Source organism: Convolutriloba macropyga, chromosome 2, assembly GCF_964194025.1.
Source record: "Convolutriloba macropyga chromosome 2, txConMacr16.3, whole genome shotgun sequence".
Taxonomy (NCBI): domain Eukaryota; kingdom Metazoa; phylum Xenacoelomorpha; order Acoela; family Convolutidae; genus Convolutriloba; species Convolutriloba macropyga.
Window position 1 is genome coordinate 83,292,934 of NC_134469.1, and position 19,820 is coordinate 83,312,753.

The 19,820-nt window shown below is 36.2% G+C and overlaps 1 protein-coding gene across 1 annotated transcript; it reads right to left on the bottom strand.

Annotated features, from left to right (window-relative positions):
- Window positions 1-8,969: 8,969 nt before the first annotated feature.
- LOC142335521 (cationic amino acid transporter 2-like) lies at window positions 8,970-12,755 on the bottom strand. Its single transcript, XM_075384062.1, has 2 exons — window positions 12,439-12,755; window positions 8,970-10,254 (listed from the first exon to the last, which is right to left on the bottom strand). Exons 1-2 carry the CDS (start codon window positions 12,725-12,727, stop codon window positions 9,053-9,055), a joined length of 1,491 nt encoding a protein of 496 aa, XP_075240177.1. The 5' UTR covers window positions 12,728-12,755; the 3' UTR covers window positions 8,970-9,052.
- Between the last annotated feature and the right edge of the window lie 7,065 nt (window positions 12,756-19,820).

The window sequence follows — 19,820 nt, forward strand, 5'->3', positions numbered from 1 at the left end:
AAGGTTGGTTATAAAAGTTTGCTTTTTTGTTTGAATAAGGTCTGAAGCTCACAAAGTGTTCTTTGAAGCCGAAAAAACTATTCAAAAAATTTGTTGCCCATATTGTGCGACTCATGAATCAACGAGGGCGCACTTCAGTCGTTTTTACTACCGACTTGGGTGATTGTGGCAGGATGAGGGAGTTAACTGAATACTACACTGACTACGCTGCCCGGCTTGTTGCTATCGAACCTCCTGGAAATGAAATTCTCTTCAATTTTCTCCTCACACAGGAAAGAATTACGCAAGACGAGCGAAACGCTCGATTGAAGAGGATGGCAGCTCCAATGAAAGGTATTCTCCTGGTACCTGAAAACAAACGTAAAAATGTTTGTCTTATAAAAAGAGCCTATAACTGACTCACTGCCTTGCCATTAATGTTAAGGCAGTGAGTCACGCTATGTTTTTTCTATGATAAAAATGAATGTCTGTGACCCATTGTGCTTTCTCTACAAGCTGGAAGCCAAAATTAAAATCCTCGACTGCCCTTGTGCAGTGAAAATGCCCTTACCACTGGTTCTCTACTGTGCAAAGGGTGTTAAACTCACATGCGATACAACGAAAATAAAGACGCGTTCGGTAAAATATTAATTGGCGTATGCTTTGACCTGAAAATTGAGCAACCGTTTAAGTTTTAAGAATGCGAAAACTTTTATAGCAAATTTAGCACCGATGACAACGCGCGATATGACATCAACCTATCAACTAGAAATTGGGGAATTGATAAAAATAGTTTTGTTCCAATCGCTTTTTCCTTCATACGAGGCTAAGGTCACTTTGGGACGCCTAATTAGTATATTAGTATTCTCAGCTTGACGCAGCTCCTAGAACCTAGTATATTGCTGTAGGCTTTAAATAAAAACCTTTTTTTTTGCGGCAAATTTAATTATTCTGGTTTGATGTTTCATAGTGAGAGCTCAATGTTTGTCCATTCGTCGGATCATGCCCCCTTTTAATTTATCAATAGCCGCGAAGCGATAGTGGCAATTTTTTGGGACATCGTGTCTTTTGTAATAATTTGAAATTTATATTCAACTTTATAATAGAGTGAGAAATAAAAAAGGTTTCGGAACAAAAATTTGCTTTGTCGCTAGTGGTTTTCTTGTTCACCTGCGGCAATTTCACTTCGATTTTAACTGTTTATTTGACTTTTTAGATCAGAATTTTACATAAGGGTTTTGTTAATCCATACATGGTCCATTCTAGCCCAGATTTTCATTTGAACCAAATTCTTTTTCTCGTTAGTGGTTTTTTCACCATTACTTTCTGTTTTTTTATGTTTTTTTATCCGACTTATTTGGGAATGGTTTCACCAATTCACTCAGCCCATTCAAAGTCTAGTTTTTTTTGTTTTGTCATCTCTTTGAAATGTACATCAGCACTTGCCCTGCTATGTTTTTATAATCCGTCGTCCCCATCAAAGATTCTTACGACCATTGACTTTTTCAATTTCAGAGCAGTTTTTTTCTTTGAAGTTAAACTTTTTGTTCCTGACGCCATTTGTTCTGCTTTTAGAACAATTGCCTAATATAACTCACTAAAAAATGACTTCTGAACTCACTTAATGAAGTTTAAATTTTGTGAACATTTACTTTTATGTAGAAGAGGACAATTTGTCAAATTAGAATAAATTCTGATATTTGAAGCAAAATTTTTGAACTTTACGTTCATCTTCATGTTAACACTGTTCCACAAATTGTTAATGTAAAAAAATAGTAAGTATTTACAATTGTTGAGATCACAATCTATGTAATTCTAGGCACTATTCTAGATATCTTTCATAATTTTCCCAAATTTTTCGTTCATAACTATGTTTATCCTATTTTCAACTCATATATACAGCTCGTATCAATTTTTTTTTAAAAAAAAACAAGCTTATTCCGCTTTTTCGCTTTTTTTGACTTTGACGACGTTTTTGTACATCTAGGTTAATTCCAAACTTGTCCTAACCCTGAGTGTTCCTCTTAAAGAGGTTTTGGAAATTTCGTTTGTCAGGCACAATATATTTTTTGCTATAATTTTCTTTCCAAAGTCCAAATGAGGGTCTGAACTAATAATTTAGCGTTAGTTCCCTCACCGTACATTCGTCGCGTGTGTTTAGTAACGGCTTCAACCGTCTTCATTGAGCAACCTTTTCAGTTTTAAGAATGCTAAAACTTTTACAGCAAATCTAGCACCGATGACAACGCGCGATGTGACATCAACCTATCAACTACGAATTGGGTAATTGATAAAATTAGTTTTGTTCCGATCGTGTTTTCCTTCATGCGAGGCTAATGTCAGTTTGGGACGCCTAATTAGTATATTAGTATTCTCAGCTTGACGCAGCTCCTAGAACCTAGTATATTGCTGTAGGCTTTAAATAAAAAACTTTTTTTTGCGGCAAATTTAATTATTCTGGTGTGATGTTTCATAGTGAGAGCTCAATGTTTTGTCCATTGGTCGGATCATGCCCCCTTTTAATTTATCAATAGCCGCGAAGCGATAGTGGCAATTTTTTGGGACATCGTGTCTTTTGTAATAATTTGAAAAATTTGAATTGTATTCGGTCGCTGTTATTTTAAAAGATCTCTTCACACTTTGTCCTGATTTTTGGAGTCGAGTTGAGTACTAATTTTGGTCACCTCAAAAGAAGAAGTGAAGCAAAAATGAATTGCTTTGCGGAGTGAAAATTTTTCACTTCAACTTTATAATAGAGTGAGAAATAAAAAAGGTTTTGGAACAAAAATTTGCTTTGTCGCTAGTGGTTTTCTTGTTCACCTGCGGCAATTTCACTTCGATTTTAACTGTTTATTTGACTTTTTTGATCAGATTTTTACATAAGGGTTTTCTTAATCCATACATGGTGCATTCTAGCCCAGATTTTCATTTGAACCAAATTTCTTTTTCTCGTTAGCGGTATTTTCACCATGACTTTCTGTTTTTTTTGTATATTTATCCGACTTATTTGGGAATGGTTTCACCAATTTACTCGGCCCGTTCAAAGTCTATTTTTTTTGTTTTGTCAACTCTTTGAAATGTACATCAGGGCTTGTCCTGCTATATTTTTATAATCCGTCGTCCCAATCGAAGATTCTTACGACCATTGACTTTTTCAATTTCAGAGCAGTTTTTTTCTTTGAAGTTGAACTTTTTGCTCCTGACGCCATTTGTTCTGCTTTTAGAACAATTGCTTGATATAACTCACTGAAAAATAACTTCTGAAATCACTTAAAGAAATTTGAATTTTGTGAGCATTTACTTTTATGTAGAAGAAGGCAATTTGTCAAATTAGAATAAATTCTGATATTTGAAGCAAAAGTTTTCGAACTTTAGGTTCATCTTCATGTTAAAACTGTTTCACAAATTGTTGAGGTGAAAAATTAGTAAGTATTTACAATTGTTCAGATCACAATCTAAATAATTCTAGGCACTATCCTAAAAATCTCTCATAATTTTCCTAAATTTTTCATTCATAACTATGTTTATCCTATTTTCAACCCATATATACAGCTCTTATCAATTGTTATAAAAAACAAGCTTATTCCGCTTTTTTTTTACTTTGACCATGTTTTTGTACATCTAGGTTAATTCCAAACTTGTCCTAACCCTGAGTGTTCCTCTTAAGGAGGTTTTGGAAATTTCGTTTGTCAGGCACAAAATATTTTTTGCTATAATTTTCTTTCCAAAGTCCAAATTATGGTTTGAACTAATATTTTAGCGTTAGTTCCCTCACCGTACATTCATCGCGTGTGTTTAGTCACGGCTTCAACCTGCTGATGTATTTAGCTTCGGTGGTCATGAGTTTCTCTACTGTGAGACAGGCATCCAGAAGATTCCTTTCAATGTCATTCGTGGATCCACTACATTAAACAAGATACTGACCCACCTGTGTCCTTTTTTGATGTTCTGATATCGTAGTTGAAACATGCCGAGTTGTTTGCCCAACATAGATGAATCCGCATCTACTACATTTTATTTCATATAAATCTTGGGATTTCAGTTCTCTATCAAAAAAAGGTAATTTAAGAAATGCACCTCCCCAACACTGGGTGAATATTGGCTGGTCTGGGGCCCTCCCAACACTACGTCTTCATAAATCATTTTGTATTGATTAACTCTATCTATAAAATGATTATATACAAACTTCAGCTGAGGAAGAAAAACAACAGACAGACAGCATTAGAAAACAATCAACTAATGACGAAAGTGGATGAGTCAAACTAACAACCTCCCTTCTTCAACCACAGATCCCATTAAAGCAACAACAATTTCGCGTGCCTAACAATTTCGAAAGATGATTTTAGGGTGGGGAGGCATGGTCTTTATCGCGTTATGATTACCCTTTGCAAGTCGCATAGTTTCTTCAATTTGCTCGCAGAGTTTTGAGTAAGTTTGCGTCTGTATTGTGGAAAATTGTTGTGATAAACTTATTAAAAAGTCTCCATGTGCACTCGGGAGGCTATTTAATTTCGTTTCAGCTTCTAACTGCAATCATTTACTGGATGAAAAGAGGCCGGACATTCTTTGGGTAGTCCCAGTTATAGGGGATTTCAGATTCCGGCGGAAGGTATTCTTTTGCGATAATCGCTGCAATTTATCACTCGGCAAACCATACGAAGTCAAATCATACGAAATATAACCATATTTATTACTTGTCAAACCATACGAATTCTCAGATAGGTTTCACTGGTATCTGACTTTTCCAAACAATACGAGACCTCAGATAGGTTTCACTGGTATCTGACTACTTTTCTTCTACTTATTTATTTAGATATTATAAAAGATTTATCTAAAATTCCATATTTGGTATCAAGCATTTGGCGAGAGCGTTCTCCGCATCTGCTTGATTGCTTCCCTACATTTGGCCATCCTAAACATTTTTCTTAGTCAAATATTTGTTGTGAGCGTTCTCCACATTTGTTTAACTAATTAGTTTAGGCCCCTAGCGGCGACTTCACTTAGTTCCTCTTTTACCCCAGGTTACAATGGTGCCCCCACCATCACTGCCACCGCCCGAACCTCTCTGCAATATTTGTAACGAGCCTTGCAATGTACAACGGAGTGCATTTTGTGTCAAATGTAAGAAGATATATGTTCACTTTGGTTGTTTGGGGTTTTCAAGTACTGCAAATACCAAAGGAATGATCTACTGGTCATGTGCTGGTTGTACTCCTAGCTTTACTGCAGATCTATCTGCGCTGGAAAGAATTACGGCCGTTGAGAAAAAACTCAATTGTGTTGATTCTTTGATCCGTGAAGTGACAATGCTACGCAATGAGATAGCGTTGATAAAGAAACCGGAATTCCCTTTTATAAAAGCTGCAAAAAGTGGACCCAGCAGTAATCGAAATGACAGCTCATCCAGTCATCACAGTGCGACAGTAAACAAAAAGAGAAAAGCTGATGATTTTGAATTTGAAGTTGTACAGAGAAAAGTAAGATCAACTAATGAGGTAAAAACGGGAATGAACACCAATCCAGAAGTCATCAAGGATGTCGAAAAGCCCCCGAAGCGTCGTCATTTATCTGTAGTTCGATTGAGTCAGAGCATAACAGCATCAGAAATGGAGGAGTACTGTATAGAAAATAACGTCGAACTACTTCACATTCGCCAAATTTCGAAGCCAGAGGCTCTCCTGAAAGCCGTCCATTGTGTATTTATATTTGATGAGGAGAAAGTTGAGTTACCTATTTTCTGGCCTGAAAACGTTACGGTGTCAAGATTTTACTTGAATGAAGCAGCCCGTGATTGGCTAAAAAAGTGGATCAAATTTGACTACTAGTCAGTCCTCCATTAAGACAAAGATCGACGAAACAAAGATCGAGGGAACAAAAATCTACAGAACTAAACATTTGTCTACATAATGTACGATCTATCAGGAACAAAACTAAAGACGTAAATGCCCTCTTGGAAGTAAATGAAATTAGTTTGGGAGTATTTATAGAAGCGCGGATTACGAACAACTCAGATGACGATTTTATTCTAAAGCAGTGTTGTCCCTCGGGGTTCCTTTCCTATAGTGCACCAAGAGTGAATAAAAGAGGAGGTGGAATTTGCGTCTTTTACAGATATGATATCCATTTGGAAAATTTTGAAAAGTTTACCTCTGAATATTTTGAATGCTGTTATGCCTCTTTAACTGTTGGGGCTACCAGATATTTAGTAATCGCTGTTTGTCGACCAACTGGATTAAACGTTAAATCTTTCATTGATCATTTTACTGTTATTTTTGAAGAGAAAAGGCTACAATTCGATAAGGTTGATCTCCTGGGTGATTTTAACATTTCACTAAATGTAAATAACGATGCATCAAAAATGTGGAACTCATTTTTTGAAGATTACGGCCTGACTCAGTACGTCTCTGAGAAAACGCAAAAAAGGGTGGGATTCTTGACCATATTATTGCGTCAAACAATATTTCAATTAATGTTAAATCGAATAGCTTCATTACTTCTTTGGACCATTCGTTTATTTGTTTCTCGCTCAGCAGTGTGAAACAACGCAAATCTCAACAACGTTTGATGTATAGAAATTGGAAGAAGTTTGACTCTGATGGTTTTACTAAGTTATTCAAGTCGTGCTTCAAGTTCGATGTTGTCTCAAGTATTGATGAAGCATGGGATATGTATCTAAGGTTTGAGGAGAATATTTTGGATTCCGTTCTACCACTCAAAATAAAAATATTTACTAAGCATCAATGCCCATTCTTTGACCATGTGCTTTTGAGATTGAAACGAAAGAAGAGAGAAAAAGAGCGTAAATACAGAAAGTCGAAATTATCTGTACTGAAATCTGAATACGAAAATGTTACCCATATGTATTTTGAAAAATTCTTTGAGAAGCGTATATTGTACATAGAGAATGCGTTGATGGAAAATTGTAGCCGTAAAAAGTTTGCCACATTAAAATTGCTTCTTGTCAAGATGTAAAACAGCTCCCGAAATATGAAAACAAAAAACAGCTTGCAAACAACTTCAACGAGTTCTTTATATCTAAAGTGAAAAGTATTATTGCATCGATTTCGACTGCGATAGGTCCAGAAATTCTGAAAACTGAAGTTAACTCAATGTATTCGTTCACAGAGTTGTCGATAAGTCAGTTTAGAGATTTAATTTTGACGTCGTCAAACAGTACATCTCCACTGGACATCATTCCGACACATCTTGTAAGGTCAATTTGAGATCATTAATTTCTCGACCTCCTGAAACTTCTTAATCTTTCGCTGAAGGCGGGATATTTCCCCCAGTCCATTAAACTGGCCATTGTTAGGCCCCACTTGACCAAAGCAAATTTTGACAATGAAGATATTTCCAGTTATCGACCTATCTCGAACCTGAGTTACATTTCAAAATTATTAGAACGGGCGGCTTTCATACAAATGCGTAAACATCTTGAAAAGAATAGTCTCTTAAGCAAATACCAAAGTGCCTACAGGAAGTTTTTTTCTACATAAACAGCGCTGGCTAAGGTTACAAATGATTTGCTCCTCAATTTGTATAGAACAAAGAGCACTTTTTATATTGGACTTGATCAATCAGCTGCCTTTGACACTCTCGATCATGAATTACTACTTTCAATTCTCGAAACAAGTAAGGGTTTCGAAGATAAAGTGCTTAGCTTTCTAGATAGTTGTCTCAGTAGTAGGTCTCAAAAAGTGTTGATTGATGGTGAATATTCGATGCCAAGAACTATAAAAACGGTTGTTCCTCAAGGATCTATTCTAGGTCCCGTTCTTTTTTCATGCTATCTTGTTCCTCTGGAAGTTCTGTTTGAACGTCTTGATGTCAATTATCATTTTTCTGCCGATGACACTGTTATCTATTTTGTTTACCATGCTTCGATAAATCAGGGGGCTTTTGATTTTATACTTACGACTCTCCAAAAGTGGTTCAGTGGTGCTAAGCTCAAATTAAACTCGAATAAAACTGAATACATGTTTGTTAGTAGAAAGAATAGTTTAAATTGCGATATTGAACTTCAAACGGATGCCAATTTTTCTAACAATGTTACTTTATTGGGCTTCAACTTAGATTCCAAAATTTCATATGCGAAACAAGTTAGTTACGTGTGCCATAGATGTTACTATTTCCAGCGAAAAATTTATTCCATCAGAGACACAGTCGACAGAAAGTCTTTGATCGAATTTGTTCGGGTAATGATTCTCTCCCGACTAGATTACTGCAACTCACTGTACTATGGACTACCTGTGAATATTATACAGAAATTACAGAGTATAATGAACTCAGCATGTCGTCTCATTTTTAGGTTATCACCTGGTTCACCAACAGCAAATTATATCAAAGAGCTTCATTGGCTACCCATGAAACAACGTATCCTCTACAAAATTCTACTTTTTGGTCACCGCTTAGTTCACCATCCGTGGAAAGTTCCGATGTATCTGGGCGCATTAGTTTTCCGAAATGATAAGGTGACTAGATGCCAATATGCATACAATTTGAAGGTTCCTAATGTCACAACTGCATTTGGGCGAAGATCCTTCAGTTTTGCTGTTCCTTTTGAATGGAATAAGTTGCCTTTTGAGATGAAACTAATACCCCATGAATTGGATTATCGCAAAAAACCTAAATCTTTTTTATTTAAATTTTGATTTTGAAAGCACTTTTGAGTTTATAAATGGTTCGTAAACCTATAATAATAATAATAATAATAATAATAATAATAATAATAATAATAATAATAATAATAATAAAAAAAAATTGGGGTCTTTCCCATTATAGCCCCCCATGAAATTATAGCCCCCATTATGGTATTGGGGGCACCAATTACCATGATTGGGGGCTATTGGTTGTCTGACCACTAAGCTTGGGGGCGGGGCTATAATAGGAAAAACCGAAAAATTGTTGTTTTATCATGAGACCTATGGGGCTTTACATCTTGGGCCACAGTCCAAGTAGGTGAACACAAACTATGGAAGATAGCAGGGAAATTTAAGTTAGACTATTTAATTATGCAGGGTTCGGTGTGCAAAATAAGTATACTACACATTGTTTCTGATATGAGTATAAGTTCTTAAGATGTGTCCTCTTTGAATATTTGAACTTTTGACCTCTGATCAATTTTTTCAATATCTTTCTCCACCCTGTCAGTATTTTCCAGAGTGCTGTGGAAGTTTCCATAAAAAGCATAGACCGCCAACCCCATAACTAGCCAAATTCCTACCCTCGTCCAAGCCAGCAAGTTGAGTTGTGTCATCAAATACATGTTTAAAAACGCAGAGGCTGCGGGAAAGTATGGACTAAATGGAATTTTGTACTCAACGGGTAACTGGTTCTCCTCTGAAATGTAGGAAAAATAAACTAGTGAACCAATCATTAGCAGGCAAAATATACCCAAGAGAATATAACAGGATACGGCCGCCCCATTGTTATCGATTACAGGAATGACAGCAAGACAAACGTTTGCAAAAATCGTGAAAACGACAAAAGCCAGCAGAGCGCAAGTCTGTTCAGTTTGCCATGTGTCGTGTTTTCTGAATAAGGGCGCATTTTCCGATGTTTTGGTTACTTCAAAAGGCTCGCCCGTTATCAAATCCAAAGGGTGGAATCGAATTACGATTGAACCAAGCGCAACCAGCATATACGCTAGCAAGGTGCCAAGAGAAAACATCTGAGCCAGCTCTTCCAGATCGATAAAGAATGCTGAGAGACAGGTGATTATCGTGACAGCTATTGTGGCAATAACTGGAACCTGAGTTTTGGAGTTTACTCTGCCTAAAAATTTGAAAATGGTCCCATCGCACGCCATAGCATAGACGGCTCTTGTCATTGCAACTGCAGACATGATGATAGCTGCAGTCATGGCCGCAACGGCACCTACAGATATCACAGTCTCGGCCCATTTCCAGCCATTGTAGCCGAAAGCCGATGAAAGCCCAGCATCCTCGATTATTTCAGTGTAAGGAATCATCAAAGTGAACACAATTGTAGCCAACAAGTATAGAATGTTTTCTATCAACACAGTTAACATAATGGCTATGGGCACTGATCTGCCGGGGGTAATTGCTTCCTCGCTGGATACGGTTATGATGTCATAGCCAATGAAGCCGTAGTAGGCCGTGGCCGCGCCTTCGAAAATCGATGCAGCTCCGAAAGGGAGGAAATCCTGCCAGTTGTTGATGTCAGCCAGAGCTAACCCACAAGCAATAACGAAGCACAGAACTAGAATGTTTATGGCTGAGAAGAACTTCATGAACAGAGTTGTCGATTTGATTCCTAAACAGACATGTAATAAAATAATTAATGATCTGCATAAAACGTTGCACCATTTCTGATCACCTGATGTACATAAAAGTCGGTACGAAATAGGTGATGCTTAAATAGTAGTTTTTGTCGAACAAGTGAGGCTGTTATGTTAGCTCATAAACAGACATGTAATAAAATAATTAATGATCTGCATAAAACATTGCACCATTTCTGATCACCTGATGTACATAAAAGTCGGTACGAAATAGGTGATGCTTAAATAGTAGTTTTTGTCGAACAAGTGAGGCTGTTATGTTAGCTCATAAACATGTGCCTTTATTTTTCTTGTCTCCATAATTATCTTCATTTTATTGATAAATTTGCAAAATACGAAATGCTATATGTAGACGTAGAGATTGGAGGACCCCGGACCAGCCAATATTACCCAGTGTTAGAGAGAGAGAGAGAGGTCGTTTTAATTTACTTATTTGTTGCGTGTTTTGTACATTTAGATAGTATCTAGAATTTTACAATGGAATTTCGTAGTTAGTCCTCCTCCACTTGCTCACGAGTTTTGGGAGTACATTACAATTTACCCAATTGCATTTTACCAAAGTCTATTTACCCAAAGTCTTTTACCCAATGACATTAACCCAACCTACAATTTTACCCAGTGCCATAATACTCAAGGTCATCTTACCAATACCTTTGGATCTTTTGGCTCAATTGTCCGGACAAATTAGCTATCGCTATTACAAGGATGTTTTAACATGCTTAAGCGGACAATATAGTTCCATGTTTGGTGGTGATAGTTTTTAGTCAAGTCCCACGGGCCATTTCATGCTAATTTTATGCACAATATTGGTATTGTGTAAAACGGAAGGTAGGGTTAAATGGCATTGTGTATAATAGAATTAAGTGAAATGTCTTGACACCCTAGTTCATATATACAACTGGGTTTTTATTCAAGGTTATTCTGTCATGAATGCGATTTACGTATCATTTCTTTGTACTCAAATAAGGTCTTAGTGATGCTCTTTGACATTTGACAACTGTCAATTTATGCAATTATGTTTGGGTTGACTTGCCGCCAGGAGTTAACCGAATATCCTTTTAGGAGAAGGGCTTTGTTTTAATTGAAATTTATGCAGACCGTATTAATGAAAGATCCGGCGTGAGTTGACTGTGAGACAACTATTGTTTTTTAATAGTAATTATAGCTTTTGATGAATTGTACATTTTCCTATTAAATGTGATTATTAGATATCAAATTTGTAATTTTTGAGTATTTTCGATTTAGTACATATGTACTTTTTCTGTAAAATTTAGTATTAGATATTGCATGTGATATCAATCAAGTATTGATCATTCCTACTTGAGATCGGTCAAAAATTGCTAACAACCTACCAGAAATATTTTGTTGACCATTTTTTTTAAATGATGACTCCTTTTTGCTGGTATACTAAGCGGTTATTGAATGCTGTCACAAAGATGCGATGAGAATATTGCCAACTTTTGAAAAAGAAAATCTGTTTGCTTACGTACATGCTGCTTGACAAATTTCGACAATATCTGAAGTGTGAGGGAGAAAATTAAGCATTTCTTCACAGCTCACAATTTCGTTCCAGAGCCCCAAAAAGCTACCATGTTGACGAATTTTTGTTTATTATTTACCAATCATAATTACTATTAGCTCAGCTATTTATGTACTAATCATAAACTTCGAAACCGAAGACGTCAACAGAAAAACCTCACTTTGCATATAGGAAAGAAGCAGAATATTAAGTTTTTTTCAGAAGCATCTCCCTCGCTCATTACCTTCAATAATTGAATTAAGGTTTCTCTATCTTATCATTTAGAAGTTGATGTGATGAGCCAGAATTTTTGACTCTTTGAAAGTTGCTATTTGAAAGTACGAATAATGCGAGATTATTCATAATCTTTTTCTAATTTGGGTCGTTGAAAATTGTGGGGTTAGCTCAATGATGGGTTGCAACCAGTAATTAATAACTAGTAATCGATAAGTTGCACGAATAACCTGCTATTTCTTTATTAACCCTTATTTCTTCCCAAAATTGAGTTTGTTACGGAGCAAAGTGGAACAGTTTGTTTTAGAATAACCTGATTGCCATGTTATGTATGTTGAAAAAGGCTTGGCTTGTTTTAATATAGGTTGTTTAGAAAATGTAGAATGAGTTGAAATGTTATACTAACCGCAGCAAACGAGGATTCCAATGATTATGATGAAAATGACGCTGTAATAATCCCAGGAATGTTCCTGTAAATAAGTCGGAAGAGAGCTCTGAACAGCCTCGTTTGTCAGAGCATCGATATAACCAATCGCAGCCCGAGAAATGGCTGCTACTGCTAGAGAATGTTCTAGAATGAGATTCCAGCCAATCACAAAGGCTGCAAGCTCTCCCAGTGTTAAGTAAATGTACACGTATGCAGAGCCGGCTTTCGGTACACGACAGGCGAATTCGGCATAGCACGCTGCTGACATACCACTCGCAGCTCCTGCATTAAATCACACTTTCCTTTCTCACCTAATTCTACTTCGAATCTTTCGTTTTTTCACGTTTCAATGATCTCTGGGGGGGGGGGGGGGGTATAAGAAGGCGCTTAACTGAAAATGGAGCTGTACTGGGTTCGAACCAGCGTCTCTTCATTGCAAGCCTAGTGTGCTAACTATTACGCCAAACGGTGTAATGCTCCTGCAGTTGGGCATATCTTATAACCAGTTCTCTCGTTCTTTTTTCCTCAAAGATTCATTTCTTTAGTCATTATGCGTTGAACAAGTAGAGCTACTTCTATATGTACAAGTAGAGCTTTATGCACAATTTACATTAGGTTCTCTACCAACCAACCTAACACGGTATCATAAGAATTTTCAGAAGCCGGCTGGCGGGGGGGGGGGGGGGGGGGGTCAAAGTTGGTATGGTGGCCCCAGAGTTTTGAAGTTTTGGTCATCGTTCAAAGAATATTTTACTTTGGTTAATCAATTATGAAGGAAAAGTGTGGATTTCAAGTGTTCATTCCTGCAACAAGGAAGCATATGAATAAAGCAGGTCCAGAGATAGTCTTGGCGATGGTTCCAGACAAGACATAGATTCCACTGCCCATTGTAGAGGCTATTCCAATAACTAGAAGGTCGAAGGTTGTCAAACACCTGTTCAACTCTGTCTTCATCGTGTCACCAGTTAACGATTTTGTCCGCGAAATTTTCCACCATAGTCTGTCCATAATTCTAGAGATAAAAAAAAGAAAAATGACAAAATAGAGAAAGAACGAGAAAAGAAATTTCGTAAACTATTTAGAACCAAACGAACGACGTGTAAGAATGAAACTAAGTTTTGGTTATATTATGGTATAATTGATGCTATAATTCCACACAGAAACGACAATGATGACTTTTATTCGAAAAAGCCAGATGTACGATACTGTGAATAATAATAACATCAAGCTTAGAGAACAATTTAATAATTTGCTATCGGATTGATTTGAGATTTTTCTGGTTATAAAAGGTCACTCACTTTTTGTAATTACTTAAGCGGTGACGATCATGCTGCTGTATTGTACCACAGATATAAGCATGCGAGCAGAATTGTTGGCATAGATTGACGAAAATATAAAAATTATACAAAGTCAATAATACGGGCATTTTTAAGCTCAATAAAAAGCAACGCGCGCTCTTTATCATGACTAAAATGCAGAAAGTTTTTTTGCATGGTTGGGGCTGAGTTCACTTCAGTTTGTTCTAACAAACACGTCAAAAAATTTCTGACTTTGGTGCCGACCCGTTGTTCAAATGTACTATGACAAAAAATTGTAGCATTTGTTGAAGAACATTTCGAGAATTCAGATGAAAGTCAGTGCTGCATCGATCTAAAAATAGACCCTTCAAACGCTAAACTTTTGCATATAATGCACCGAATGTTTTGAAAGTTTCCAAAACAGCAGTTTTTAATATAGAATTAACACTTCAACTGATATTTCATGATGAAGTCAGCGATCCAAAACGCGTATAGGCCAGACAGACCTTGGTCGCGGACAGGTGGGGGGGGGGGGGGGGTACGGCCCAACTCAAATTTGTGGAAAATTGGGTCGCGTTTTCTGTCTGGCAATTACCAGATATCGGTCTTTGGTGGTCTGGCCAATACGCACTGTTTTTCAAAAGAGCCCATCATTGGTAACCAACATTTACTTCTCGATTATTAGACTTCAACTTAAATTCCGATTTTCATTTTGGTCTTTGAATCGCTTGTTTTCTTCACACTTAAGTGGGTCTGTCCCAGGATTTGATCCGTCTGGCCAAATGTCCGGACAACGGTCTGGCCCAGCGTATGTTAGATCCGGCCAATATTCTGGGCGAAGTTTGTTCAGTCGGACAATGGTAGCCAAAGTCTGTTTGCGCTGACCAGAGGTGGCCAAACTGCTCGGTCTGGCCAATACCTGTTTTTGGGTTTGGTGGGTCTGGAACAAAAGGAGACGGTTTGGCGTTCTATTTTGGAAGACAAATGTCAATCGGCAATTCCACACAAAGCGGATTTGAAAGATATTTTCAAAATTGAGCTCCTCATGAAATAGATCAGGTTTTTTTGAAGCTTTTTTACACGAAGTATTTCTAACATGAAAGAAAAAAGCCTTCAGAAACAAAAGCATCCGTCAGTTTTTTGTTCAAATTGTAGGTTTGAAAATCAGTATTGAGCAAACAATTGAACCTCTGCAAGGAAGCCTCGTAATAGTAATGTCGAGCTCAAGCCATACATCGAGTTATCACAGGTTAAGGTTTTTCTGGCAAATTTTTTATCTTCATTGTTCTTCAGTTCAAAATAAAACATCAGATTTGCTGATGAAAGAAAAAATTAAGAAGAATGTTGGTAAATATTATTACTTACTGCATTTTTCGGCCATTTTTCATGGCGATTCTTGCGATTCTCAGGGAAAAGGTTCATAGAATTATTAACTGCTTTGGAAACTGGCCATTCTTGTTCAAGGATTAAATTTGAGGAAAGTTTGAAGTAGGCGTTAACTCTTTTAAAAATTTTGCGCAGAAAATTGATAAACTTGTCATATTAAATCAGAAACAGTTATTTAACCAAACCTTTTCCAAGAAAACTTATTTTGTCCTGTTTTGTTCTGTTATGCTATTGAGTTATGCAATCTTTGTTTTTTAAAAAAATCACTTTTATAAAAATTGTAATTTTTTGATTAAAAGAAACAGTTGAGAAAAAGCTGGGCTTTGGACAACGTTTGATATTTTTGTTGTTAGATTATCCAACGCAAGAAACTGTAAAAAATAACCGTTTGAGCAAGTAAATTAAACTTCAAAAAGCTGTAACCTTCTGATTGCGAGTGAACTAATTTCGATTGAGTTTTAAAAAACTTTTTAGCTAAGTAAACAAATTTCAAACAGTTTTCCAGTGAAGCTGCAGAGTTAAAAAGAAGGAACTCCTTGTCGTTTTTCGCGAGTCTTGTTGCATTGCAGGGTATGGCTACGTTAAAAAAGTTAACAGTTGCTTACATTTTTCATATAAAAATCTAAGGCTGGGGAAGTTAAAAAACTTCATTTGTTCTGCTTGCACTGCTTTCAAAAGTTTTACGCTTGATTAATTTTCTCTAACAGTTTATGATCAAATTGCCCATGTACCTCATCTATTTGAGTCATTTCATCTAGATCCTTTGCGACATCAGTGAAGAAAATTGTTTCAATGGTTGGGATGTGAATTGTCTAATTATCTGTTTTAACAGTGAATTTTTGTAAGATTTGCGTTTTTTTTTGCTGTGAATTTTTGTAGGATTTGCGTTTTTTAACAGTGAATTTTTGTAAGATTTGCGATTTTTTGCTGTGAATATTTATAGGATTTGCGTTTCTTAGTGGTGGAATATTTGTTTTCACCACCGTCACCGGAATTCTTACAAGAACAAATGCCGTTCGAACCTCACTCCTCCTTCATGCCAACAGCTTCTTATTCCAAAGCTCCATTTGTCACTTACTGCAATGATATGTCCTGTGAATTTAAGTCAGATTTAATGAACGTTATGGAAAACAAATGTGTCGAAACAGAGTAAGATTTGCGGTTTTTAGCTGTCATTTTTTAGCGTAAATTTTCAAAAAGTGAATCTTCCGGTGATTTTTTTTGCGGGAAAGATATTCACCACTGCCCATGTGGGGCGAGGAAAATAAAAATTTTACCGCCAAAAATCGCGAATCTTATAAAAATTCACCACAAAAAAATTACAGTGGTTTTTAGCCGTAAATTTACGTGAGTTACCAAATCCACTATTTCTGAAAAAATATATGATCGGCCAAAGTTGACTGAACCATGAAACCGTTTGAGTATATAATTCCTCCCTACTGATGTGGGTCATAACACAAATGGCAACTTAAGAGTAGTATAAAGTAATCATAAACAGAACACCTTATTTTCCAAAAATTGACTACTTCTGTAGCTATATGCGCAATTCAGTTAATTCTGTTGTCAAAGCGGTAAAATTCTCAACGTTTTCAACGCATTCTCCTCAATTGTTACACAGTTTTATTTAAAATTTGACTTGACGGAAACTTGTGCTCACTTAGCGGAGAAACTTTTCGTGGTTTGCAGCTTCTAGCGGTGTTTTTTTTCACAGCTCTCAACGCATCAACCGCTATTCTTGATTATTTTTTGCTGTACTTTCTGTGGTAAAGATATTTGGTAAATTTAGGGATGAATTTTTAGAAGATTTCACATTCTTAAGTGTGAATTATTTTTTTTACCGCTTTCAAAGCATTCGTCTCTGTTCTTACATCTTTTCTGTAACCTTTTCTGCGGTGAAGATATTTGGTAAAGTTAGCGATTAATTTCTGTAAGGTTTCCAAATCGTAGCGGTGAATTGTTTTTTATTGGCCACCTTCAACGCATTCACTGCTGTTCTTATATCATTGTTGCAACATTTTCGGCGGTGAAGATACTCAGTAAATTTTGGTAAGATTTGCAATTCTTAGGTGTGAATTGTTTTTTAAACCTCATTCAACGCTAAAATTCGCAATTCTTACATCGTATTCACACTATTAACCGCAAATCTTACATTCTTTATCAATTTTTTGCAATGGTACCTCCATCCGCAACAAACAGTACCTGACACTGGCTCCACTGGGATGTGAACATCCTTGGTCATCGTGAGAAAACAGCCAGTAAAAAGATCTTATCATTTTCAATTTTTTGGTTCTCCTTTGCGCACTCTGTTTTGGCCTTTTGGTTTTGATTGTCTATTATAGAATGCCAGAAATTTGTCACCTTCAAACTAAAACTTCAAAAACTGATTGGCAGGTACAAAGCCTACAAGAAAACTTGACAGTTAAAATCGCCTATCACATCTGAACCACTTTCTCCAGCTACACATGAGCTGAGCTTCCTCTGTGCAATTCTTTACGCTGAGGTGACATTCCAAAAATGCCCAATTTGATTAATTTTTTCCTTATTTGATTAATTTGACTAAAATGCACAATTTGATTAATTTGATTAAAACCTCATTTTTCTCATTCCGGGTCAAGATATGGGTGGGTGTCTGTGTAAATTTTTGTAACAAATAATTTTAATGTATTGAAATTATGTAAAACCCACACTACAAAATCTCAGAACAATTTTTGTTTAATTCCAGCACTGCAGAAAAAGAGAGACTATTAGTGCTTTCAGCACATTTCTAACATTAACATTTTACGCGCAATTTTTTGCACACAATTGCTTATAACGTAGTCAGCGTGCACTCTCCTTCGTCTATTCACATTTTGAAGAGTCACTAATCAATCAAAAAGCTGAGTTGCGAATGAAAATCCTCAAATTTTCATCGTGGCTAGCGAAAAGAATACAATTAAGCCGTCTGGTTTCATACAAGTAATGCGGCTATTTACTCTCGCTGAGATAACTGCTTGATCTCAAGACAAAATTTACAAAGTTTTGGGACATTTTCTATTTGTTTTTCAAGTTGCACTGCTCTAATGCGATAGTGTTTAGTCTTGCGCCGGTGCTGCTTCTGAGTGTTCAGAAGCTGGCAAAATTTTTGAAGAAAAGCTTCTGCTCGACCAATGAGAAGACAATAATCAAGCGCCTAAACTGTTTGCAAGTGCTCAAATAAAATAAGAAATGTGTAGAAAATCAGTACAATAAACGGATAATTATGTAGAAGTTATCCGCTGAAAAATACCTTTTCAGTGGCTGTCAGAGCATTTCTTACATAGTTTTCATTAAAATATCACGACCAGTGAGGTGCATTATAGAAGATGCCCGACTGATCCAAACAATTCAATTTTTTCTTTTTGAGCTTTATAGTTTCACGCTGTTAGAGCTGCTCCTTCAACCTGTGAAGCTCATGAGTAACCCACATTTTTTTAAAAAAAAATTCCCAAGTTGCTTTCTCGCGGTAACTTTTCAAAGTCAGATGCAAAAAAAAAATTTGAAACGACATTTCAAGATTCTTTTATGCTTCTGTTTTTTATGATCTCAGAACATCAGACACTTTTTGAAAACAGTCGCTCTTGGATTTCGGAATACTGACTGAAGGGGTTTCAGATCAAAAACAGCTGCTTTAGAGCCATAAAATGCTTTATGAAATCTTGACCATTAGTAGACTAGTGAGCCTGCTCAACTGTGTAGGCACCACTATGTACATTTGCCGAAGCTGGACACATACACACTAGATAAAATTCAGGTAAATACACCTCAAAAAGCACCTTAACTTACCTTAAACGTTCAGGTAGTTTTGAGTGAACTTACCACCTCAACTTTTCCTGAAAATTATTTGAAAAAGTAAGGGGCAAAACCTGAAATTTTAACTGAACACCTAAATAGTTAAAGTAAAATTAGCTTAACTGACCTAAGAAACTTGCACAAGCTATCTTAAAATTTCAGGCAAAACTCGAAATTATACCTGAAATTCCCCTTAAGTTTACTTTAAGTTTAACGTTAACTTTTATTGTAAATAGTTTGAAGTATTAAAGGTAATTAATTAAGTTAATAAGATTTAAGGGGTTTTTAAGGAAAGTAAAGGTTTGTTCAGATAAAGTTCAGGAAGCGCCTCCTTAATTTTCTGTTAAACTAAAGGTAAAAATTCATGAATTTAAGGGACATTTAACGTGTGTTAAGAAAGGTTAAGTAAAGTTCAGGCAATACTAACTAAAGCAGCTAAGAAGAAAATTCTTGAGAGAAAAATAACCAAAATCATGACTTAATTTTATATCGAAAAGCGTCTTTGATCCACCTTACCCTCATTTTTTATAGATTTGGAACCCCAATTGATATTAAATATGAGTTTCTGTAAAACCACGCCATTTTAGCACACCTCGACATCTTTTTTTGGTAATGTAGCTAAAACTATACAATTGTGTACAGCAGAACCTTGCAAAAAAGATAGGATAATTTTGGAAAATTCTACTTAAACTCAAGTTAAGGTAAAATTACCTTAACTTTATTTAGTGTGTAGCCATTGACATTAACGAGGGAAGTTATTTCCCATCAAATACGTGTCAATGTATCCTCTTCAAAACACCCGCTACACTGGGCCACCACTCCCTTTCTAAAAGCGATATCATATGGAAAATGTTTTTTTTTTCAGCTTTT

Coding starts and splice junctions, on each gene's coding strand:
- LOC142335521 (XM_075384062.1), bottom strand. CDS start 12,727: ATGTCAGCAGCGTGCTATGCCGAATTCGCCTGTCGTGTACCGAAAGCC. Junction 10,255..12,438: donor TGGAATCCTCGTTTGCTGCG/GTTAGTATAACA, acceptor ATGTCTGTTTAG/GAATCAAATCGACAACTCTG.